The 24,525-nt window shown below is 52.6% G+C and overlaps 2 protein-coding genes across 2 annotated transcripts; one reads left to right on the top strand and one right to left on the bottom strand.

Moving 5' to 3' along the window:
* The first annotated feature begins 1,037 nt into the window (after positions 1-1,037).
* Positions 1,038-4,654, top strand: DLX6 (distal-less homeobox 6). Its single transcript, XM_041408776.1, has 3 exons — positions 1,038-1,508; positions 2,432-2,625; positions 4,403-4,654. Exons 1-3 carry the CDS (start codon positions 1,148-1,150, stop codon positions 4,652-4,654), a joined length of 807 nt encoding a protein of 268 aa, XP_041264710.1. The 5' UTR covers positions 1,038-1,147.
* An 8,622-nt stretch (positions 4,655-13,276) lies between these two features.
* Positions 13,277-15,498, bottom strand: DLX5 (distal-less homeobox 5). The gene is made up of 3 exons (XM_041408775.1): positions 15,144-15,498; positions 13,838-14,022; positions 13,277-13,609 (listed from the first exon to the last, which is right to left on the bottom strand). Exons 1-3 carry the CDS (start codon positions 15,496-15,498, stop codon positions 13,277-13,279), a joined length of 873 nt encoding a protein of 290 aa, XP_041264709.1.
* Positions 15,499-24,525: the final 9,027 nt, after the last annotated feature.

The raw sequence follows: 24,525 nt of genomic DNA, 5'->3' as shown, positions 1-24,525 counted from the left end.
GTTCTTTTTATAGAAAAAAGGAGAGAATTGAAACTAAATGCGGCAGTTAGACAACCATTTTGATAAGAGGATAATTGAGGCGACACTGGTGTATAATTAGAGGATAATTTATGCTATATCCACTTTTATTCCACCTCCCAAAATAAACCCAGTCCATAATCATTACAGGCAAATTGTTCTGAATTTTATAGCAGCAATTTGAACAAAGTACTGCAGTTAATCATGGGAGATTTTTGTGTATTCCTGATTAGAAGTCTAATTGCCTCCTTCCAGAAAGTAAAAATAACTGTAAAACGACTCTATTTTTATCATTAACAATGTTGACAATAAAATAAAATCAACTGGAATTGTAATCTAAAGACAAATTTAGGGCGCAGGCATTTTTTTTTTTCCTTGGGTCGTTTATATCCTAATCAAGCTTTTTGCCAAAACCGCCAACCGCACGTAGCCATTTGCATATATTTGAAAGCCATTACGGGAGCTGCTGCTGCTGCTGCGTTCAGCGGGCAAAAATGCGCTGCGCGTCGCTTCGCCGCAGCGAAAATACCGCGCAAGGAGGCGGGGGGGAGGGGGGGGGGGCAAGGGGGGCGGGCGCGGGCTCCGCGCGCGCTGCCGGCTATGACGTCAGGGGGCCGAGTGACCAATGAGGGAGGCGCTGCCCTCCGGAGGCGAACCATTCGGCTCGCGCGCGTCCCTGCCCTTGGAGTCGGAGCGCCGGAGCCCCAACTTTCCCGGCTCCCACCTCAAACTGCCCCCACCCTCCACGCCCCCCCCCCAAAAAAAAAAGAAAAAAAAAAAAAAACAACACCCACCCCACGCGCCGGGGGGATGAAGGAAAAGAGCGGCGCAAAAAAGCGGCGGGAGTAGCCCGCCCTCCCCCTTCACACACCCCGCACACCGCCCTCCCCTTCCTCCCCTCCCTCAGTGAACGAGGCCCCTCGCACAACGGCTCCTTGGAGAGGAGGGGGGGAAGGAAAAAAAAAAAGGCGGAAAAGAAAAAAAAAAAAAAGAAAAGAAATTAAATTAAATCACCGCCGCCTCTCCAGCGGTGCCGCGGCGGGTAAGGGGAGCGGCGGTGGCTGGGCAGAGAGGAGGCAGAGCGCGGGGGGCGAGCCGGGGAGCACCGCGCTCTCCCTCCCAAACTTTGATGATGACCATGACTACGATGGCTGACGGGCTGGACGCGCAAGACTCCTCTAAATCCGCCTTCATGGAGTTCGGGCAACAGCAGCCGCCGCCGCCGCAGCCGCCGCCGCCGCCCCACTCCCAGCAGAGCTCGCCGGCAATGGCCGGAGCCCACTACCCGCTGCACTGCCTTCACTCCGCCGCCGGCTCGCACCCGCACCACCAGCATCACCACCACAGCTCGCCCTACTCCGGCAGCGCCGGCTCCTACAACCACCGCTCGCTGGCCGCCTACCCCTACGTGAGCCACTCGCAGCACAGCCCTTACCTCCAGTCCTACCACAACAGCAGCTCGGCCAGCCAGACGCGGGCGGACGATGCAGGTGAGCCGGCACCGCTTCCCGAACCCGCTGCCAGCTTCTCCCCCCGCTCCCTCCATCCCCGGGCCTCTTCCCGGCCCCCCCTGCGGGCACCTGCATACGACCCTCGCCGTGCCCCCCGCTCCCGCCGAGGCAGGCGCCAGCCCTGGGTGCGCGGACGGCGGGGAGGAAAGGTGGGGGGTGCCGTTTCCGCGGCCCCTCCGCGGGCCTACTGCTGCGGTACCGGCGGCGGGGCCGCCGCGCTCCCTCCGCGCCAGCGGCGGCTGCCGGCGGTACCGCGGCGCTGCGCGCCCGCGCCTTCCCCGCTCGCCCCGCGGCCGACGGCGAGGGGCTGCGCTCGGCGCTCCTTTGTTACGGCGGGACCGGCTTTAGGCAAAATTCCTGCTAACACCTGAGGAGTGAAAGTTTCCAGGCGAGCGGGTCGCATTCCGCTCGGGGGCCGTCTGATTTATGTATTTCTTTTTTTGCAGGGAGACGCACATATCCATCCAGAGGGGCACGGGAGGGGTGCGGGGGGGAAAGCATTGTTAAAAGTCTCGGACTGGTGATTCACTGACCACCAAACTGGCGACGCGAAGTCAATTAGCCGAGTAAAACCTGGATGGCCCTGGAACGAGGCATACCTTCGCAAAGCCAGTGCTGCACTTTAAATTTTAAAAAGTGTTTCCATTTTTTTTTTTTTTTTTTTCTTCCCGGCAAGAAGGAGAGCGTGCCCACTATGCCCGGCCAGCTGTTTTTTCTCCCGGTAGCTCCCAAGCGGCAGCCCGTGCCGCGCGTGCCTGTAAGGAGATGCAGCCTGCGCCTCCGCCGTGGGGTTAAACAGGCATCGGGACGGGCTTTGGCGTTTTCAGGAGCCGTGGCAGCCAAAATACCCGCGTTTAATAGCTAAGGAGGGTGATGTTTCAGCTGTGTTGTTTTGCTTGCAGATCAGCAAAAAACCACAGTGATTGAAAACGGTGAAATCAGATTTAATGGAAAAGGGAAAAAGATTCGGAAGCCTCGAACCATTTACTCTAGTCTACAACTCCAGGCTTTAAATCATCGCTTTCAGCAGACTCAGTACCTGGCACTTCCAGAGAGAGCTGAACTGGCAGCTTCATTAGGACTTACCCAGACACAGGTAATTACTGGGAATTCCGAATCACTGAAATCCTGCTCGAGCAACAAAGGCCAAGCAAAGCATGATGCTCCCTAAACATTTTGGCCTCTGTCGGGAACGGTAGAAAAGGTAAAGCACACGGTTCCCGTCTCTCTACGCTAGGACTTTCCGCGGCAGAGATCGGGCAGCCGCAGAAGGAGCTGCAAGCTCCCTTCCCTCAGCCGACTGCGAGCAAGCGCTCCCTTTCGATGCCACGCATAACGTTAAAAAATTGCCTATATTTTCGGATAATTCCAGCACTGAGATGCAATTGCCCAGCTGTGAACAGGAGAACAAAACAAAGGCAAGGAATCGCTGGGCCTGAGGTAGAGCTAAAAGCAAAGCTGCCTCGTCGCAACGCGTATAGGTAGAGGGGAAGCAGGAACGCGTTAGGAAATACCTGTTAAATCAATAGTTAATTCACCCGGGATGAGTAACGCAAATGCAGTGGTTAGCCTTGGGCAAAATGTACGGAAGGTGATAATAGATCTGAAGATCAAAGACAGCCGTGTACAAAATTATGGCAGGTTAAGCCATAGTTAAGTGTGGTTGGAGTAGCTGTGCCATTCTGCTAATTTAAGCTTGAAAGACATATGAGGCATTACAGGCTTACCAGGCTGGGGTTTGTGGAGAAGTGCATGGATAGATGGGATCAATCCGGGCAAAATGTTATCATGTGAATCTATGAGCCCAGCAAATAACTTCGGGATTTTATCAATGTCATTGGTAACAGTCTCTTCCAGACAGCGATTTTTAAATACTCGGCAAACATTAATGATGGGAATGGGCCTGATGGTTTTGCAAATGGGATTTTAGTATCCTCGGCATGCACGCTCTGTCTCACTGCTGTCTCTCTTTCTCGCTCGTATGCATAGATTTTTTTTTGGGGCCCAATCCTGATCTTGCAGCTAGAGAAGTACCCCTGCTTATCCCCTAACATTATGATTGCAAAGTTTGAGAGGTCAAATACGCATGGGGAATTTGTTTTCTATGTTTGACTGATTAAAAAAAAATAAATTCTGTATTAATGTCTTACCTATATATAATTGGTATGATAATTCTGACCTGCCAGTGGGCCTGATCCTTGCACACCTTATCGAGTGCAAGCTCCCTCTTCGGGAGTTCTGATGGGTTAGGAGCAGGATGAGACCCAAAGTAATGTTGATATGCTATTACTTACAGAGAAAATAAAAATATTATTTCTTTAATTATCCATTTTAATATAAAGCCGCAATCCTGGTTCTATTATGCCTCCTTCCCTGCCACATCAGCATGGACTGCTTGACCTGATCGTGAGGATTTCAGAAGCACAATTTCTTTGTAAGATGCCCTTTGTCTATTGGCTCTTGTCTCCTGGCACAAAATCATATGATTGCCCATGTTTGACAACATTTTGCCCGAACGATCAAATGACCTCCAAAATTCTGAATAAGGTGCTAAAACAGGAGACCTCAGAGCATGTGGTCTGCTCAGGGAAACAACAATCTGGCCTGCTCAGGGAAAACAACGTCCCAGGTTAAAACCTGCATCCCTCTGGCTTTCCAGCTCTGCTCTGCCTCCCCTGTTCTCTCCAGCTTCATCCAAAGCCCGAGAGCAGCCGTAGCTACCTCTCCTTCCCCTCTCCCCATCCCCAGCTGCACACCTGACTGGCGTGTGCCCTCAAGACTTTCTCCAGATTAGAGCCCCGGCCCCCAGGGTCTTCCCTGCTGTGCCCTGGGCGCTGACGGCAGCCTAATATCTAATGCGTTTCGGTTTACAGGTGAAGATCTGGTTTCAGAACAAGCGCTCCAAATTCAAGAAGCTGCTGAAGCAGGGCAGTAACCCCCACGAGAGCGACCCTCTGCCCGGCTCCGCTGCCCTTTCCCCTCGCTCTCCGGCTCTGCCTCCAGTCTGGGACGTTTCAGCCTCTGCCAAGGGAGTCAATATGCCTCCAAACAGCTACATGCCTGGCTATTCTCACTGGTATTCTTCTCCACATCAAGACACAATGCAGAGACCACAAATGATGTGAATTGTCCAAGAGAAATAATCTCCCAAGAACGCCTCGTCTCGACATGGCAAGAAGTTCCCCTGCTTTGCCAAGCCGTGCCAGCTAACAGGCTCTGTGTGAACTTGTAGATGCGGCAAAGAGACAGAGTGGCTTTATTTTTTTTTTTTTTTTAAGTAACCTCAGCGATTGATCTTGAACAGAAAGACACAATTTTCATTCTGGCGCACAGAAGACACTTCTCTTTAGGATATTTTCCTTTGGACTCCAAGGCACCAGCCTCTTTCTCTGTGGAGTATACGTCAAAACAAACTTTTTACAGATTTTGCCCACAAGAACCTGAATCTACCATGGCAGCCGTTTTTACTTGTTTAATGAGCTAAAGACATTACATGATGAAAGAGAGACTAGTCAAAGCTCCTTCATTTTTATTCACCAAATCCGAACTGGGGAAAGGATTAAAAGACAGAAGATGCGATTGTAAACGTCCAGATTATGGGGGAGGGAGGGGGAAAGAAGAACTGGTTGAAAAAATGCAAATATACTGTAAGATTGGAACATTACCACGAAGCAAAATCTGCATGCTTTCTCAAAATGTAATGGGCTGCGGCTCAGAAGAAACCACCGTCTCTCACTCGAAGAGCCCCCTCATCCGCACCGACCCGCACCCGCACACAGCCGGACAGTCTCCCGGAGACGAGCAGCCAAGACAGAGCGAGGGATTCGCGGCCAGACCCGCCGCCGCGGGCTGGGGAAGGACGGTTCAGCGCTGCCCGGCGGCAGCCTCAACCACTGAGCGAGAGGGACCTTTCCCCGAGCAACCTTTCTGTATATATTGTTGAATTTTAGTTGTACATATACTTTGTATGTTTTTGTCTTCTTTCATATATAGAGTAAAAGCCACAAAACGCCCGCCTGGCTCCTATTTCTCTTCACCTTAGCGGATCCCCACCTGCCCCGACTTGCCCCCCAGATCAGTCCGGGCAGAGGGATCCTTGTGCCCAGCTTGCCTGAGTGCACAGACACCCCTACAAAGCATATATCTGCAAGCAAAGAAAGAAAAGATGAAGTGGGGTGGGGTAGCTGGTGGTTTAGTTGGTTTTAAGGCTACGACTCAAAGACAGGAGGTACCGAGTCCACAAAGATACGCCTAGACGAAGTTCCTAATCACCCGGCCATTTCTGCTGCGATTTTACTGCTCCGCTGCTTAGCTGAGCTTTCTCGCCGAGGGAAAGCTTAGAGCCCTGTCTTTCTTCCCAAAGGTTGGAGACTCCAAATTATTAAGAAAGAAGGCGCCCTCCTTTGTTTCAAAGAGCAGACAATGCAAGCTGAGGAATGTTTTGCAAAGCCCTGAGAGGTGCCCAGGCACACAACACGCTGTCCAGCCAGCTTCAGCCGCACCGGCTTGTGGAAAGCACAGCAACAACTGACAATGAAAAGCCTTTTCCTCATCCAAGCTGGGTGCCCCATACTGCGAGAATTAATGGCTAGAGACCTGGGCATCCTTCAAATTATGAACCTTGAAACCACTGAGCCATTTATCAGAAGTCAATAGAGATCCTCAGAGTGCTCCATATAATGACAGCTACATACAGTCGTGCAAAAGGACAGTCACTATAATTAGACACAAAGCAAAGACTACTTACCAATATACCAGTTTTTTGGGGGGTGTTTTTTGGTTTGGTTTTTTTTTTTTTTTGAGCAACTTCCACGCTCAGTCAGTCTTCAGAGTGCTTTAAAACCGATCAGTCTTGTCATTTTCTACCATTCGTATTGTTACATTAGGAAAAATGTTTTCTTTTCTTTTTTTCCCCTTCCCACTGTGAAACTTTGGGTTCAGAGCTCCCCAGGATCAATTCTGAACAAAGCCTCCAGCTGCAGTGCCATCCAATTTGAAGCAGACATTGGGGACAATTTAAGGTTTTTATCCACAAGAAGGTTTTTTTCCATTCTCTTAAATGCAGCCATAATTAGAGTAATTTTTCATGTAGCCCGCTGATTACAGCGTTTTTACCGTCAAAGATAATTACCTGTAATTTTCTTCCACTTTTAATACTAAAAAGCCATCTTTATTTAGATTCAGGAACAGGAAAGGCGAAACAAAAGAGGAAAATTATTCTGTTATTCATACACAAATTGCAGAGACGTAGGGCCTAAAATTGAAAATTAACCAAAATTATAATGCTGAAAAGAATGGAAGAGGCTTCAGAAGTACAGCTGGTAGTGGGGCTCACTGAATTATTCAAATGACACTGGAGAGAAAGCTACCATACATTTAAACCAACAGCATTGTGTGCATCTTTCAGAAAACCCCGCTTTACACCGCCCTCCCCCCAGGCCGGCCCCTGTGCGGGCTCCCCCTCGCCTCGCACAAGGGCGGCGGTGCCCAGGCGAGGAGTCCCGGAGCCCGGGGAGCCCGGCCCGCCGCTCCGGCCCCCGCAGGCGCTTTAACCCTTTCGCTGCGTGCTCCCGGCGGGCGCGGGGCGGGGGAGCGGGGCTGCGCTGCCTCTCGTGGGCTTGCGGGGGCTCGTCCTCCCCTGCACGCCGCGCGTGGGTGCCGCATCGGAGAGCCTCCGGCTGCGTCGTGCCCTCCTCCCCCGCGAGTGACTCCTCAAATAGGCTCAGAAAAAGCTCAGACAACAAGCAAGCGAGCGAGCAAATAAAAGATAACAATAATAATAAAAGCCCCGTTAGCTTAGTGGCGTGGGAGAAGGTGGGAAAGGTAGGCCTCCCCGGGAGCGGGGTGGGAGTGAATGGCAGCAGCGGCTCCCACTCGCGCGGCAGCCGCCCCGGGAGACTCTCGTGAAACAGCGTCATCTATGGATGGAGCAGCGGCAGCTCCCCACGCCAGCACCAAACCTGCCGCCGCCGGGCTGCCAGCGCCGGCTCCGCCACCGCCCCGGGGCCGCGGAGAGCTGCGGAAAGGCGCGGAAAGGGGGCGGAAAGGCGCGGAAGGGCGCGCTGCCGCCGCCCCGCTGCGGGCACGGGCGGACGGGGCTGGCCCGGGGTTCGCACGGTTTCTCCGCCGGCCGCCGAGTCCCGCGCCGCCCCTCCGGCAGCCCGTCCCGTCGGGGCTCCCGCCGCATCCCGCCGCCCCCGGCAGCATCGGGGGAAAGGGGGCGCTTATCTGTCGGGGTCCGGCCGGGGAGGTAAACCACCTGCGCGAGAATGACCGCCAGTGCCGGGGAGCAAAGACGGAGCGCGCCTCGACGGGCAAGGCGCGGAGCAGCCACAAACCAACCCCAAACCCAAGCGAGCCCCAAAACTTACCCCTCTGAAAATCTGCTAAGCAAGGATCGGGGTCTAGAAATCTGCACTGAACAGAAGCAGTGGAGAATATTTTTCTGAGTCTCAGGGCAGAAGCTCTTTCTCTATATTCTTGGTTGAGTGAGCACATCCAGGTGTGAAATTGTTTGCACACCCCAGCACCTCTTATATTGCCAGCAAAATTAGCTGTTATTACTGTCACTGTTTAGTGATGGTTAGCTTGATAAAAAAAACCTGCTGTAATCAAGACCTGGCGCATCTTTGCAAATTACAGATAATTGTAAACGTCCAGATTATGATAATAGCATCCTAATCCAGCCTGCAATATAATTATTACAGAGTGTTACATCTGAAACTGTCCAGTAGGGCTAATTCAGCCATTATTTAGACCCTATTTTTGCACTGCAAATGGGTTGCTGAGTTGAAAATGTACGATTGTAATTTCACGGGGCACTCAATGAGTAATGGTATAGGGAGGGAAAAATACAAAAGTGAAATGTGAACAGTAGCGATCAAATCAAACTCTGAAGGACAAAAGACTGTTTGATTCATAGGGAATGAGAAGAGCGGGAATTAAGAAAATAGCAAATCAGTGGTCTGCAGCGTTACGTGTCCAAATCTCAACGACTGCGAGCCTGATGTGCAGTCAGGGACTGCTGGGTTCGGCTCCCGCCTTGCATCAGTCCGCCTCTCGGCTCGGCTCTTCCCGGCAGCCTCTCCCCGGCACCCGAAGCATCCCCGAGCTCCCCACCCATCCCCAAACGAGGGCTCGCCATTGTCTTTGTGCCTCCCCTCAGGTGACTGAGCGTCACTTTCGGGCAAGAAGCCTCGGGAGCTTCGGAACCGGACGGAGGAGAGCGCGGGGTGCGGGATGCCAGCGCGGGGTGCGGGATGCCAGCGCGGGGTGCGGGATGCCAGCGCGGGGCACTCTCCGCGGCTGGCTGTGGAGCCGGCGGCCTTTTGCGCTGCCGCGCACCCGCTGGACCGGTCCTCAGGGGTCCTTAGGGAAATTATCACAGAACCGACTCAATTGTAATTAATTAATCAAAAGAGCCTGGCTAACAGGACTACCTGCAGCTAGCGAGGTTAACTCACTGGGCTAGTTGGCTTTCGACTCCTGATTAACTTTTATTAACCCTGAACACGAAATACACAAACCCGCTTCATTTTTTAATGACCTAAATCATCAAAGCGCGGTTGCCGCCGGACCGGTTGGTCTCCGGTTGGTCTCCGCAGGGTCCAGATGAGAGGAGGGAGCTCCCGGGGCCGGCCCCATGGGCAGGAGCGCTGCCTCCCCGGCCCTTGCTGGCCTCTCCCGACCGCAGCCGCTCCTGACAGCCTGCAGTCTAACTCCGCGCCCTTTTCTCCGTGCGCATTAGTAAAAACCAGGAGAATAAAAGAAAGCTCAGTGGATAGCGCGAGGAGAAAACCCTATAAAACGCGTTGTGCGGTACGTATCGATGAGACGGTAAAGATCTCCTGGAATGGAGGGCCATCTCCGCAAGCAGGCGGATGATGCCGCTGCAGAGCACGAAGCCGGGTCAGCATCCGGCCCGGAGAGGCTGGCTGAGCTATCCTGCAAAGCCCAGGCTGAGCTTTAGACAGCCTCTCCGGGAGCGCTGAGGGGCAGGCAGCAGCGGGAGAGGAGCGAGAAGCCACCCCAAGCTCTTCTTCGCCAAATGCCCAGTCTGTGGCAGGGGCCGGCACTCTGGGCCCTCACCTGAAGGAGGTGAGGGAGCCACGAGTTTTACCCGCGGCTTTGAAGGTCGTGTCAGTGGAAGGTGCTCTCACAGAGAGCCGGGGCGTGGGTGCGTGGCGGGATTTATCAGGTCTGTATTGCAGGCAGATAAACTATTGTTTATCATCCTCTCCGAATCACGTATAAATAGACACATCACTGAACAAAGAGAACTATTTAACTGATGCAACACAGATCTTCCGTAAAAAAGGAGAGAGAAAGAGAAGCTTAATGTAAACTTCGCGTTTCCTATTTTCGCGGCTCTTATCTGACCTATAAAACAGGTTATTGAGTTACTGCAAGCAATCGCTTAAAGGACTGAAAGCAAGAAGAGGGGGTTCCCACACCCCCCCGCCCCGATTTTCCTGAAGCAATAGATCTCCTTTCCTTAATCCACAACCGAAACACCTAAAGTCTGTCAGTCGCAAAATTGCGTGGCAGAAATCTTTAATTGATGCCACATGTGGGATGCACTCTGGGGACGCGGCGCTGCCGGCGGTGGAGCGGGCAGAGCGCGGAGGCCGCGGCAGCGCGGCCGCGGGGGAGAGAGCGCACGGGGGAGACCGAGGGGAGTAAGAGGGCGACAGGAACGCCTGACAAGCGGGCTGCCCTGCCGCGGTGACAGGTTGGAGAGGGTGTTTTTTCTTTCCCCGGGAAGGAGCGGGAGGGAAACCGAGGCGCTCGGCGACAAGACAGCGCTTCCCGGCTGGAGGCTCTGCCCGCGGGCGGTGCGGGCAGATGCCCGGGCAGGAGCGGGGGGCTCGGGCGGAAGGGGAAGGTGCTCCTCCCGCGGCCCTAGGTGGGGGTGGCGGGCACTGAGTGTGTCTGGGTGTGGGTGATGTAGGTGTGCGTCCCAGCCGGGGGTAGCGCAGCCGCGGGTGGATTTGCTGTGGGTGTGAGAGCCCCAAGGGGGGCAGGCAGTGTCAGGAGCTCTCGATCCGGGGAAGTGGGGGCTGTCGGCTGCTCTGTGCGTGTGTGTCTGTGTGTCTGCGCGCCTGTGTGTGTGTGTGTCAGGCCCTGTGGCTCAGCCCTGGAGCCGCTCGGCACCCACAGGAATGTGGCTCCTCTCGGCTCCCCGAACTGCCCCGGCTCCACATGGAAGTGGCCGCCAGGAAAACAGAAGGGAGGGGAAGAGGGGGAGGGGCGGGGAAAGCCCCGAGCCAGCAATGCGCCGAGCCCAAACCCAGCATCAGACAAAGGACAGTTCATGCCATCCCTTTCCCGGGGAAAAAGGGGGGAGGCCTGGCCCAGCTAGGCTCCCTCCGGCCGCCGCCGGAGCCCAGGGGGTGCGCCCAGGCAGGAAGAGGCGCCGGGCTGTGCCTGCTTGTGTGTGTGGGGACAGAGGGAACAGGAGCATCCCCCCGGCCCGGGGCTCTCCCGGAGGGGCGGGCGGCCGTAGACTCTGGGTGTTCATTGAGGTCGGGGCCACTCGACGGGGAGCCCCGGCGAGGGCATTTCTTATCCTCTCTAGGGGAGGGATGCCAGGCTTTTCCCGACCTGCCCAACACCAACCCGCTCTGGGAGGAGGAGAAATTAAACAGGGAGGGGGACCGGCATGGAAACTAAGCAGAGCTGACTCGGCTGGCTTGGAGAGGCGAGCGATGCCCAGTCCAGCGGCCGCGGCGTGAGTTCCCATTTCTGCCCGGTATGCCGCTTGCCGGCATTCCGCCTTCCCGGAGCTGTTTCTGCGCTGTCCGTCCGGGCCGTCCCGGCCTCGGCAGGTTACCGTAACCCAACAGCTCCGCTGCAGCTCCTCAAAGAAAGGGGTGGGTGGACCCACCTGGGAAATTGATTTCCACCTCCTGTGTCCAAACCTTTCTGCAAAGGGAAGTGACCTCCGGGAGGGGAGAATTTCTTACTGCAGGTTGAATGCTTGTCTAGAGGGAAATGAGGAAAAGAGCGGAAGAAAATGAAAGGGTCAAGTTTAAAAAAAATTTTTTGCACAGGATGGAAGTGAGCAGAAGAGATGTGTCGCGGGAAGTCCCTGAAACCTTGCGAGTTAAATGAGCAGGAGACGGTCACCAGAAGGCGGAAGGGATGGGGAACGGCGGGGCACCGCGGCAGGGCGGCCGCTCTCCGGCAGCGGGCAGGGGTGGGCAGCCGGGAGCGGCCCCCGCCGCCCTGCCTCCGGCACCCCCGCACCCTCCCCGGCGTGCAGGGAGCACAACTGAACAAACTGGTCTATTGTACTGCAAGACATTTACCAACCCCCAAACCTGCTGCAAAACAGCAAACGCGGGCTTCTTTCTTTAGGGAGAAAACTGCGCAAACCACACTCACGCACACGCACAAAACATGGCAGGCAGGAGAGGAAGGAGAAAAAAGGAGGGGGAGGGCAGAGGGGAGGAAGACTGGAGATAGGTAAGTGCGCCCCAGGGCAGGAGCGTGCCTTTTCAGGCCTCGCCTCCCCCCCTTCCAGCACTCTCCCCGCCAGCCTCAGCTGCCAGAGGGGCATCTTTCATCTCGGGGATCCTTCCAGCGCCGCCTTTGGCACGTTCACTGCTGTACCCCGCACGGCCGTGAATTACCACTGCCCCCTAGGATGGGGGTCCCCGTGGGAACGTGCGCCACCGCGGGGGCCCCGCGGGCCAGGATTTCGACTGGAAGAGAGCCCGTGCGAGTGCTCCGCGCCGGTGGGCAGCACTCCGGCCATTCGCCCAAGCCGTGCCTCCAGCACTGGGCAGCGCTAGCGACTGCTTTGACGCAAGGGTTTTTCCCTAAATCGTGTAGAAATAAAACAAAAACAATAAAAGTACCTCTGAAACGTTCCTCCTTCAGTCGAAGCCGCCGCAGGCTTTTAGCAGGAGCGAGGGGAGCGGGGCCCTCATTTTATTCTTTTCTCATATTTAGTGGCTCCCTTTGACGGAAACGTAATTTGTATAATTAGCCGAGCGCACACGGGCGACTGATGGGCTGTGGAGTGTGCAGCTCTCGACGCTAATTGCTCTCAGGAAAGGATTCAGGGCGGCTTAAGGCGAGAGATTCGCTTTCTCGCATCAGGACGGGCAGCTTTCCCTTCAGCTTAAAGCACTGTGCAGTAAGATGTACGCGGTCTTGCCAGAGCCCCTTTCCCAGCGGGGAGAGAGCACCGCCGCCCCTCGGCTCGCCCGTGGGTACCTGCAAGGGCCAGATCCTGCCAGCACGCCCGGACTGAGGTGGCACTGGAACAGAATGTGAACTCCCAGCTCCCATCCTCTTTCCTCACTTTCTTTCTGCAAGCAAATTAGTATTATATTTTTTTTCCTCTTATTAATAGAAGAAGGGGTAATTTGGAAACATTTCTCTTGGTCGAAATAATTTTATTTTATTCAGAATATACAGTTTAATTCCTCTATCTACAATTATTTACAGGGTTAAAATAACATTGAAAAAAGTCTCTGGAAAAGTTGAGGTCATAGATTTCAAGGCACCAATGATAGTGTCCACAGCTGAGCCAAAAAACGTCCGTATTGTATAAAAAAGGGTTTCCTTTGAAATGCAATAAGTTACATGCACAAGCTTTACACATTTTAATCTTTTTGTTTGTTTCTTTTCCCTTTAAAAAATTCCCCATATGCATTCCTTTCGTTATTATTCCTTAACAGTAAAACACAGGAGTCCAAGGAACAACAACAAAAAAAAAAAAAAAAAAGGGTCAGGCTCTAATAAATCGTCCCAGAGGCCAGCGCTAACGGGTGCTGTAGGGAGCCATGGGGTTGGAGATGGGAGTTGATGGAGTTGGCAGCGGGGTACCAGGAAGTGGAGCTCTCCAGGTAGCTGGATGCAGGGGACGGGTTGGAGTTTGGAGGGTGAGCGTGTGCGTGGGCATGGTGGCTGAGGGAGCGGGACGAGCCCTGAGGTTCCCAAACCGCAGGTGACTGTGGAGAGTTGCAGGCCATGGGGTCGCTGGAGCTGGGGCTGTGCTCCGGAGGCATCTCCCCGTTTTTCATGATCTTCTTGATCTTGGATCTTTTATTCTGAAACCAGATTTTCACCTGGGAGCGGGGCGGGAAGAGAGGAGAAGGGAGGAAAGGGGGAGTGGGGAGGGAAAGCGACACCATTAATGCCCGCCTGGCAAGCCGGTGCTCCGCGGCTGCGGTGCCCCGCCGCCCTCCCGCCCTTCCGCGGGGCCGATCCAGCCCTTCCCGCCGCGCCGGGCCGAGCCCGGGTTCTGGACCCGCAAAACCGAGCCGAGTCGAGCCGAGCCGAGCCGCTCGCGGTACCTGTGTTTGCGTGAGTCCCAGGGAGGCTGCCAGCTCGGCCCGCTCGGGCAGGGCGAGGTACTGGGTCTTCTGAAACCTTCTCTGCAACGCTGCCAGCTGAAAGCTGGAATAAATAGTCCGGGGTTTGCGCACTTTCTTTGGTTTGCCGTTCACCATCCGCACCTCGGGTTCCGCCACCTCCTTCTCTGCACGGGCGCAAGAGCAGGAGAGAGAGTCAGACGTTAAGTTCGGGACAGGCTCCGCTCCGCGCAGCCTGCGCCGCCGGGGCGGCATCCCGCCCGCGGGCCGGGCCGGGCAGCGGCGCCGGCCCGACGGGCCCCTGCGGCTCCCCCCGGGGCTCCCGCAGCCGCTCCCCGCGGTGAGACGGGGGGGAACCCGCTCCCTCCACACCGGCCTCGGCCACCCCCGGCCCTCCTCCTCTGCCTCCCACGCCAGCCCCGGGCATCCTGCCGGGCGCGCAGCGCTGCGCGGGCGGGAGCGCAGGGCATGCGCGGCCGCCTCGGGCGTTGGGAGGATGGTTGGGGCCCTGCTGGGAAGAGCTCTGTCCGGAGCGAAGTCGGACCCAAGGCATCGACCACTTCCTCCGCACAGCCGCGCCATCCCCCTGCCGCCGCCGGCGTGTCCCCAAGCGCCGCCGCGACCGCACTCGTCCCAGCCAAGCCCCAGCCGCTTGGCTTTACCACGGGGTTGTTTATTTTTTTTTCCTCCCTGACCCCTTCTTTTTTTTGCTTTTTTTTTTTTTTTTTTTTTTTTTTTTTTTTTTTTTTTTTTTTTTTTTTACCTACAGCAAGTTACAAAGAAGTAAACCCGCGACTCTTTCTGGTGAAAAACCCTCTCGGCTTCGCAGCCCCGCCACTGCTGGTCTCCCCCTCCCAGTCTCCTCCCCCGCCCCTCCAGCACAGGGGGAAGGAAACTTTCTTCAACACCGCGAACCTGAGTTTGAGACACGCAACAAGGCTCGGCTATTTTCTCCCTCTTCCTGCGGGGGAAGGAGGAGGGAGGTAGCCGTAGGGGCCCGGGGGCAGCTGACAGAAGCGCTAAAGCACTAGTCCTGCAGTTTATAGTTTAGATCATGCGGGCTGGTCAAAAGAAGTAGACCAGTAAACCAGTTCTCCACTTTTTTTTCCCCTCCCAATTTTCTTCCCGCCCCCCCCCCCCAATTTATTTATTTATTTTTAGTTTCCCTTCTGGTTCAGGGAAAGCCGCATCCCCGTGCTCCGTGGGTCGGGGATCTGCTGGGGCGCGCTCCCCCAGCCTCCCCAAAGCCGCGGGAACTCCCCGCACACCCCGGGCCCCCGGCCCTCACCTGGCTGGCTGGCGGAGCTCTGGACGCGGTTGTAAGCCCCGCTGTACTGGTGGTAGGGGCTGGCGTAGCTGTAGTCTGCATAGGCTTTGGCAGGATAGTTCCCGGCAGATCCGTTCATGCCGTGGTACTGATACTGGTAGGGGTTGAGCGCTTTGCCGTAGGAAGCCGAGGTAGGCGAGCAGTAGCCGTGCGGGGCTCCCCCCGCCGGGCTGTAGTAGTCGGAATCCGTAGCGGAGGACTCGGGTAAAGTGGGAGATTCCTGGGACGGGTGGTGCATGGCTGCAGCCGTCTGGAAAGGAGCTTGGAAGTCGCCGGATCTGATGTTGGGGACCCTTCTGTCAAATACTCCTGTCATAGCTCGGAGCCGGGCGGGCTGGGGCTGGCGGCGGGGCTGCTCGGGTCTAAGCAGACATGTCTGGGGGAGGAGGCTGCGGCGCGGTGTCTGTCTCCGGCAGACTGCTGGCTGGGGCGCAGCATAGGCTTGGTTAAATCCTTAATTGCGCTCTTACGCACAGCAGGGTGGATCGGGTTCCATTGGCCAGAGCAATCGGGAGCAGCGACACCCTAACTCGTCCAACTAGTTTAGCACAACAAAGCTTTGGCTTAAAAACAAAAAAAAAAAAAAAAAAAAAAAAAAAAAAAAAAAAAAAAGAAGAGGGGGAAAAAAAAGGAGGAAAAGAGTCCCATTCAACCTCTTTTTAAAGTGAATACCAACAGCAATCTGCGAGTCGGAGCGCCGCGATTGGGAGGTTTCCGGCTCCCCCCACCCCCGTAGCCGGCGAGGGGGCTCGGCCAGCCCCGCCGCCCCGCTGCCCCCGCACCTCCACCGCAGCGCCCGGGGGGAGGGCTGCAGCCACGCCGCTCGGATTTGCCGTCCGGTCCCCCTTGGCTACGCTGATGGCTTGGGAACACCGCACCGGGCGCTCCTGGTTCCAACTCGATTTCTGATCTGGTGACAATAACCATTTAGCGTCTGACCGTGCTGTTTCCCTCGGACCGTCCTCCTTTCCCGGGGAAACGTCCGGGACCTCCGCGCTAAATAGAGCAAACCCTATTACCCCCAAGTACCTTGAATTTTAGTTACATCATTTCCTGCATTTCCAAGACCCTAGCACGGCCCGGAGCCAGCGGGAGACTCCCGGCATAATGCCCTGCCGTCGGGGTGTGGGGGAGCTGCTAGTGGCACCATACGGCCTAGGGGCACTTACCCCGCGGATTTCGGCAAAGGCAACCTGTCCGTGGCACGGTGCCCGTGGCTGGAGAGCCCCCGACTCTCTCGCCAGCTCCGGAGCCCCTCAAAGTTCGCTGGTGACCTCTCGGCCCCACGAACGTGCGTTCCTCAAGCCTCCGGGGCGATGCTCGCAGTCTAGTCTGCCTCTGGCCCAGGGTCAGGAGCCCCTCACGAAGGGAGCTCAAATCGCCCTCACGCGTGGGCAGGACCACTGTGAGGCCGTCGTGGGGCTTCTCCACTCGGGGGCTGTCGTAAGAGCCCGCTTTCCGGGTGACAGCCCCACAGAAGCGACCGGAGCTGAGCGGAGAATCGTCCCCACAGCGCTCCGGCCAGCAGCACCCTCCTTCACCTGCACGCGGTCGTTCTCCCGCACCCATCCACGCAGCCAGGTCCCAGGCAGCGCCCTTCGTGTCCGGGCCGGGGAGAGCCACGGGCTGGTGATGCCCGTCCCTGATGATTTCGCAGCAGTGTTGCAAAACAAAAATAAAATTAAAAAAAAACTTAAAAAAAAAAAAAAAAAAAGGATCAAATTTTACTAGACACTAAGGAAAACAAATAAAAGGCTGTTTTCAGTGACCTGGAGTTGTAGATTTTTCTGAAGTTGTTTACTCTCCAGATTTAGCCTGTTTGCTCACCGAAGATCTCCCAGCCAGCTGAGTAACACTTGTAACACAACCGTGCATGTTGTACTTGAACTTATTGTTTGCTTTGGAAATGTCCACAGCTCATATAAAATCATATTAAACAAATCCCTAAGCATTTCATTACATGTTTCACTTACTTAAATCCATTGGAAATATCTCTCCCCCCTCTATTTTTTCCCTTCCCCCCCCCCTTTTTTTTTTTTTTTTTGCAAAGAGAGGAATCAGAGAGGGATATGTGTTTATGACTGGGGAAGGGGAGAGTAAGTTTATTAAAGCTCCCAGTTTGCATCCAGTTAAAAGGGACGGTAGAGGTTTTAAGCAGACGTAGAGGGGGAGAGGGGGAGGAAAGCCCATTTGTGTCATAAATTCCAGGGCACTGCACTTCAACACGTTCGGGCAGGAAGGTGCCGTTTTAGGGGAGAGAACGGCAGAGGAGCTGGGCGCCGGTCTCGCACCCAGCCTCGGCAGCTCTGGAGCCGCGGCGGGTTCTGGCCAAGCCGTCCCGACAGGCTGCTTGTACAGCTCACCGGGGAAATCTGGATCTCTGCGCAGAGAAAGTTTCCTCTTGTTTTATTCAGTAGCAGGGCAGAGAAAAAAAAAAAAAAAAAAAAAAAAAAGCTTCGATATTAAGAGGAAATAAAAAAAGGCAGAAGCCCAACAGATCCAACCGCAAACCCCCCAAGCTGATTTTTTTTTTTCTGAAGGCATCCGCCGCCGTTGCAGTCCGTGCGAGGATTACCGGGCTGAGGGCACACAAATCCGCCTGTTTGCGGGTTTCCTGCCCCCCGTCCTTCCCAGGCCGAACCCGATTTTCTTGCCTTTCTGCTGTTTTCCCCCAGCGGTTTTTATTTAACACATCCGGTGGGAGCGGGCGGTTCGGAGGGAGCCGGAGTCTGTTTTCCATTTCACAATACGGTCATTGTTTACCGGCACATGCCCGCCGCGTCGCCTGAGCGGCTGCCCGGGGCCCCCGCGGCCCGTTCGGGCCCGATCCCCGCTGCCCCTCGGGGGAGGTGGGCGCTGTGTCCGTGCGTCCGTGTATCCGTGTGTCCCGGCAGCGCCGCCGGGCGGCGGCGGGCGCGGAGCCGGGCGGCCCCGCCAGCGCTGTCCCCTCAGGGCACGGGGACCGGGGCGCGGGAGCCGCCGGGCCGGCGGCCGCGGCAGGACAACGCGGCGATTGTTCCCGCCTGCGCCTGGGAGCTGCCGCGGGGGCGGCGCTGGGGCCCCGACCGAGAGAGCCCCGCGGCGGGACGGGCGCTGCGTCCCGGCCGGTGCCCGCCGGCCGCCCCGCCCTGCCCCGCTCCTGGTCGGGAGTATCCCACCGGCTGAACCCTCGGCCCGGGTTCACGGAGGGCTCTCCCTCCGTCCCCTCTCGCTCTGCAGCGCTTTGTTTCCGGCCAACGAGAGAAATATTTCGGATGAGCCTCTCAGACTTTTGGATAAAGTCTTGCAATTGTTCACAGAAAATCTTTCACTTTCTGGATAAAATATTCTCTCTTGGGCACCGAGTTTTTGCTGGGAAACTTTATTTGCATGGAAATTGCTGGCAAAGAATGAAAGGAAATTTTTTCCCTTCCTTAAAAAAAAAGCCCCAAACAGCCCTCCGCAGTGGAAACACAGATTAACTCTTGTTTTACAGCATCAGAAAATGGTGATTGCCATTCAACAACTTCTGCAACTGAGGACTTTCCTCATCTTAGGCTTAGGACTTGTTTACCTAGGGGGGTGTTTTCGGAATGAGGAGGCAAAGGGACTGAAAGTCCTTGTATTCTCACCCAAGGCAAAAAAAAAAAAAAAATTGTGCTGCAAAGTTAAAAGTCTTGAAATGTTCAGTATGGGCAAAAGCTATCGGGGATCCAGTGGAGAGGGCTAGTGAACTGCCCAGAAAAATGTTCACAAGACAGCGAGAATGGGAGAAATGCAGGAAAGGATTTTGGAAAGCAGCAATTGCAAGCAGGGAAGGAGAAATAAACCCGATGGAAAACTCAAGGAAGGTCTGACTTTCATCTAAGACTTTTTGCTCACATTTCAATAGCTTTCTGAAGAGCCTTTGGCATTGGACACAGCTGGTTCAGGGAGAGGAAAATGGGCATGTCTCCATGTAGGCACGACATGCTCTGCTTTGGGGAACTGAAGTCACTCCTCAAGGAAAGGATGTCTGTGTTCACGTGAAGGTCACCATTTGTCTTGATGGAAGGATGCATGTGTGAACTTGGGATCAAAGCCTGCGTGGTCCCTCAAACGCTGGTGCAGGCATTGTTTTAGTCCTCCATCCAAAAGGGTCATCCATCCTAAAGGGTCATTTCCCATCCCTGGAACAACCTTTTCTCTTCCAGTTTCTTATGCCCAAGAATCACTGGGCCTCCATCTAATGAAGTGAACCTGTCACTTTGGCATTTCCATGGCTGATGGATTCACTGCCAGGCTTGGCCACAGATTTGGCTCTGCTGGCCTCGCTTGTCCAGCTTGTAAATTGCACAGCACATAAAAACCATGACATACAATGTTAGGAATTAGAATTTGCTTTTTAGGGCAACCTGTGACTGTCTCTTTCAGTTGCCAAGGAGCTGACAGGAGAAGAGTACACTTGCACCTATTTCCCCCAAATTGCACCAGCGTGAGTGAAGAGAGGAGCTAGGGCTTCCTGTTAAGGTCAGCTGTAGCAGGCTGAGCAAAATGCGGGGAGAAGGTGACGTTAAGAGATTCCTGCCTGCATCCCCACTTCCATCCTTTCTCATGGCATGCCTTCCAGGGTTGCTGAGGGGTTGCTTAGCTGTTTCTTGAAGCATCACAGCCTTCCCAAGGCAGGTCATTGCCTTGCAGTCCCAGCTGAGTCATGGCCTGCTCCTCCAGAAAGAGAAATATTCAGTGAACTCGACAACTCCTTTGCATTTTGGAGCTCTGTCCATATAAGCTCATGGGGCAGATGGGGAGCTCACATTATTCTTCCATTCAAGGGCTCCACATGGATGCGAGCCATCTCAACAAATATGGAGACGTGCCCTGGGCTGGGCAGGATGTTTCAGGAAAAGTCTGTCCTAGTCCTTTTTTCCCATTTCTAGCCCATATGCTTCCATTGCAATGTAACACTGCCCTCTTTCTAAGGTCATGGAGGCCAGCAGAGAACCATCATCAGAAAACCCAGCTTCTCCCAATGAAGCTGTTCTTCTACCTGCCTGCTCCTCAGGTAGCTGGATATTTTGTTTATATCTTGTTATTCCAAGAACTGTAGGTGCTTCAACTGATGTGAGGCCCAGTGGTTTCAAAGAAAGCCAAGGCACAAACCAGGTGGAGCCCTCTCCTCTCTGCAGTTTGGGTCAGCAGTGAGAGCTGCAGAATCAAGGCTCCCTGCACAGCTGCCCGGAGGTTCCACAACAGATGTTTGAGTGTGGATCTGGAGCTGCATGGGCCAAGCTGCTGCTGGAGCTGCTGCTCTGATGCAGAGCATGAGCCAGCACCACTGGAGAGCTGAATGTAAAATCTCTCTTTGCCAGAAACACTACAGGGAAAATATTTGCTCTAGCTGCTCTTGCTGCCCAGAGGCGGTGCCACAGGGAGGGCACTGCAGACATCTGGCACGGCAGACAGTGATGGCAGTGACATACTGGGAAGGGCCTCCAACCAAGAGCAGAGGAGGAAAGGACCTCAGCTGTGGCAGCAGGAGGGGCAGGCATGAACGACTTCAGGAAATTCAGCATCCTGGATGAGTGGGCAGCTGGGCTGGATGACTGTAATGATCTTTTCAGGCCTTAAAATTTATTACTGTAGCTTTTAGCTCTGGGTAGCCAAAGGCAGTTGCTCCTTGAGGAAGAGGTTTGATTCATCTCCAGCACAGGCATTCACTCTGCTTATTCTCTCTCGCCTGTCACATCTCCTTCAGCTGTAACTCACTTGTCGGCCTCTCAGACAGGAGCAGGGTTGTTGCTGCCTCTCTGCAGGACTTCAGATGGGAGATAAATCCCTTTGCATCCCAATGCCACAGGAATGCTTTCCTAGACCTCTGACATCCCTGTTAAAAGATGACTGCTCAAAGGATTCCAGGCACAGCTCTTCAGGCCCTTTGGTGTGCTTTCAGTGGGGCAGGGCAGGGTAGGGCTGCTGGCTGAGGGGCTCAGGGAAGCCTGCCTCCGGGCCCTTGTGGATTTTAACTTACAAATCTCAGGAATTAAGCTTGCAATTTTCCTTTTGCTCTTTTTATAATGATCTAATATGTTGTTTTCCTACAGAGGTCAGCCAAACTTTTATAATTTAGACCTTGAAGGATTTGCAGATGATGGCAGCCTTAGGAAAAAAATCTCGAAAACTCCTGCTTAGCTGATGTCTGTGCAATCAGCTCAAGTCAGGCAGTGTTAGACCATATACCAATCCATGAAGAAATTAACAACAGCAATTAAACTGCAGGAGCAGTGAATATGAGAAGGGACACTGAACAAGGCACAAGGACACCTTGCAGGTTAAAGGCTGAAATGGAGAATGCACGTCTTGTCATATGGTTCTGTAGCTATTACTTATTCCTTACGTGGTCTGCCTGGCCTTACCTATTAAGTTTATCAATATGTACTCATATATACTCAATATAACAGTACATATTCTAGCTAGCAGAAGAATATATCTAGGAAATAATAACATGCATCTGTCATAAAACCCATGTTGTGTTCGGTTCTTCAGTTATAGCTTTGCCTTTTTAATAATACTTCTAAAGTATATGCTTGGCTTTCCCCATGTAATTCCAGGACTACATTATTTTTATTTCATTTCATCCCATGTCCTGCCTTAGGTTTTATGTTCTTCACTGAAACGTACACTACCATAATTCAAATTTGGTCTCCTAAAAGTTCCCTATGTGGTACAGGGGGACCTTCTTCTCTTTCATCTTTCACAATCCGGTCTGCAGCTGCCAGCAGCCCTGCAGGGAAGTTGGATGTCACTGGCTGTGTTGTCAGTGCTGTCTCTTCAAGGGGCTCTGTAAGGTCACCACCATATTTATAAGCATGGAGGAAAAGACTTTTCTTTTTCTGGTATTCATTTTTTCATCTTTGAATTACATCTTTGAATTACATCTTTGTCCTTGAAAGAGGGCCTGCTGCAAGAAACATCAAGATGCTCTGCTTTAATATTCATATTACATTCCTGTGAAGATCTTAATTTATTGGAAAAATGGAGGTTATTTTCTTCTTCAGCTAAGATTTCTTTATCACAATGTTCTCTAGTCATTGACTGAAAAATAGCTCTTGGGGCTGTATAATTTGGGCTTCTACAAGCCTGCTCATTCTTGTATTTTTAAGAAAGTGCCTTGGTTTGGGAATGAGAAATAAGGTGGTTTTCTTCAGAGACAGATTTTGAATATGCAAGCACATATTTTGAAGAAAAGTATCACCTGGGTGGATACCTACAGAAGGAAAAGAATTTTCATTAAAGATATTTAAGTGAAAATGCATTTGGATTAGAAATAAGACCTGGTTTACAATTTTTCTTTTTTTTCAAAAAGCATAAATTAATTTTTGAAAAGAAGTCCAAAAGGTTATGGCTGCTTCTGGATGACTCATACTTTTTCACGAAGATGCCTCCTTTTCCAAGTGAGATCTTTGGATCAAGCAGAAGAAGAAAGAATGATGGAGACATCACCAAACAAGGTTGTACGGCTTATGCTGTACAGGAAACCAGAGCAAATGATTGCTGTTTTCCCTTCTGGGCTTCAGATCTTTTTGTCAGTTTCATAGAAAGTTCCACTTTTTCCTCCCATACTGCCAAACAACATCGCATCACCCTGATTTCAGAATTATTCTGTGTTAGAAATGGTGTGTGTGTGATGAAGCTTGGCTTTGGGACTTTTCATCATGTGAAAGAACAGCAGTTAACCCTACAGCTGTTTACAACACAGTGTGCATGGCCACATCTTCCTCTTGCCCTGATCTCCACAGGGAACCCACCTGACACAAAACACCCCCATGATCCATGTCCTGCTAAACCAAGAGAAAGTGTCTCCACTGGCTTCAGTGGGAGTAGATGGAAGCTTTGTGTGCCCACGTTCCCTCTCCAGGTTCAATACCTGGAACCTCAGAGCTGTAGGTTCTGCCTTACCCTACTCATTTCAGCTCTTGTGCTTGGCTCTCAGCTGTCCTCTCTCCATCCCATTTTGCTGGAGGAGTCCATTGTGATAGGATGGACATAAAATCTTTTCTTCCTCTGGCACTGTTACTGTATTTAGGCAGCTGAGAAAACCTTGTCATGCTTGCTGTTGCTCTCTGCCTCAGTGACCATGCAGTCTAGAGAAGGTAGGGATAGACTGAGAAAGCCATTGCCCTTAAGCCTGTCCTCAGCCTTTCTGCTGTGTTACACAAAAGATGACAATTATCCTCTCTGGCTTTGGAAAAGAAGCTAGATAAAATGCAGAGATTATGAAGGGAGGCAGTCATATTACAACAATTCTGGGCAACGAAATAATAGTTGTGGGTGGAGTGAAAGGATGGTACAGTGTCATCCAAATGCGCGCTGCTGCCAGTGTGAGTCTTTCCAGCCACAGTCAAAAGAACTGTATGCAGCCCTTTGTTTGCTTTTACAATGTGATATAAAAGGTGAAATCTTCCATAAACTGAAGTGACCAGGATGTCATTAGTGTTATTTTACATAGGACTTCAGGGGAGATGGCTTCAGGTGTTCGTGAACGGGATTTGGACTGAGGTTCTCTATCAAATCTAGTTCTTTTTTCGGTGAAGTAATTGGTGGTGTTGCAGATTGAATGGAGCAGAGCTCTTTACTGAGGTCTTCACATTTAATCTTTTCTCACTAGGACTTCAGGAGCTAATAGAGTGTTAACAAAAGAGTGAGAATCACATTTTTCTGCACATTTTGTTTTTATAATTGTAATATCATAGTGCTGTTTACTCAACCAATATAAACCCAGAGCTCTTGGCAAATACTTACAATGTGTGTGCTCTGAACTTATTCTTTGCAAAGCAGACTTTACACGCCACAGATGAAAACGCTTCTGCCTTTATTTAAATAGAAAATAAAAGGGATTGCATTACTCTACTTCTTTGCAAGCTGAAAAAAAAGGCATTGTCCTCTTTCAGAGTTCAGATTTCATTTTCTTCAAATGAAGTTGCAGTGGTTAGATTTACAAAACCCCTATTCTTTTTTTTTTTCAACAGATCTGCAAATTTCCTATCTTTAAAGTATTTGCACAGAGTCAAAAAAGAAACAATACAAACACAAATCTTCAAGCTGGCATGAAAAATGGCAAGAACAAGATTTGAACACTTCTTAATACCAGTGTAGCTATGAGATTACTTTTAAATTATTTTTTTCTGAAAATTCTGTACTTTATTTATGAGGGCAAGTCAGAGTGTAAAGTAGAAAGGACATTTCTAAAGATTTTCTTGGACTGTTTAAAGCTACATCTGAAGACATATAGACATATAATAGAAACACATAGACCAACCTACTATTGCGTTTAACCTGGCACTTTTGCAAACTTCTGTAATTATGTCTTTTTAGTACATTAAAA

Source organism: Onychostruthus taczanowskii, unplaced genomic scaffold (assembly GCF_017590055.1).
Source record: "Onychostruthus taczanowskii isolate IOZ18803 unplaced genomic scaffold, ASM1759005v1 scaffold3, whole genome shotgun sequence".
Taxonomy (NCBI): Eukaryota; Metazoa; Chordata; class Aves; order Passeriformes; family Passeridae; genus Onychostruthus; species Onychostruthus taczanowskii.
This window is presented reverse-complemented; position numbering and strand designations above follow the sequence as displayed.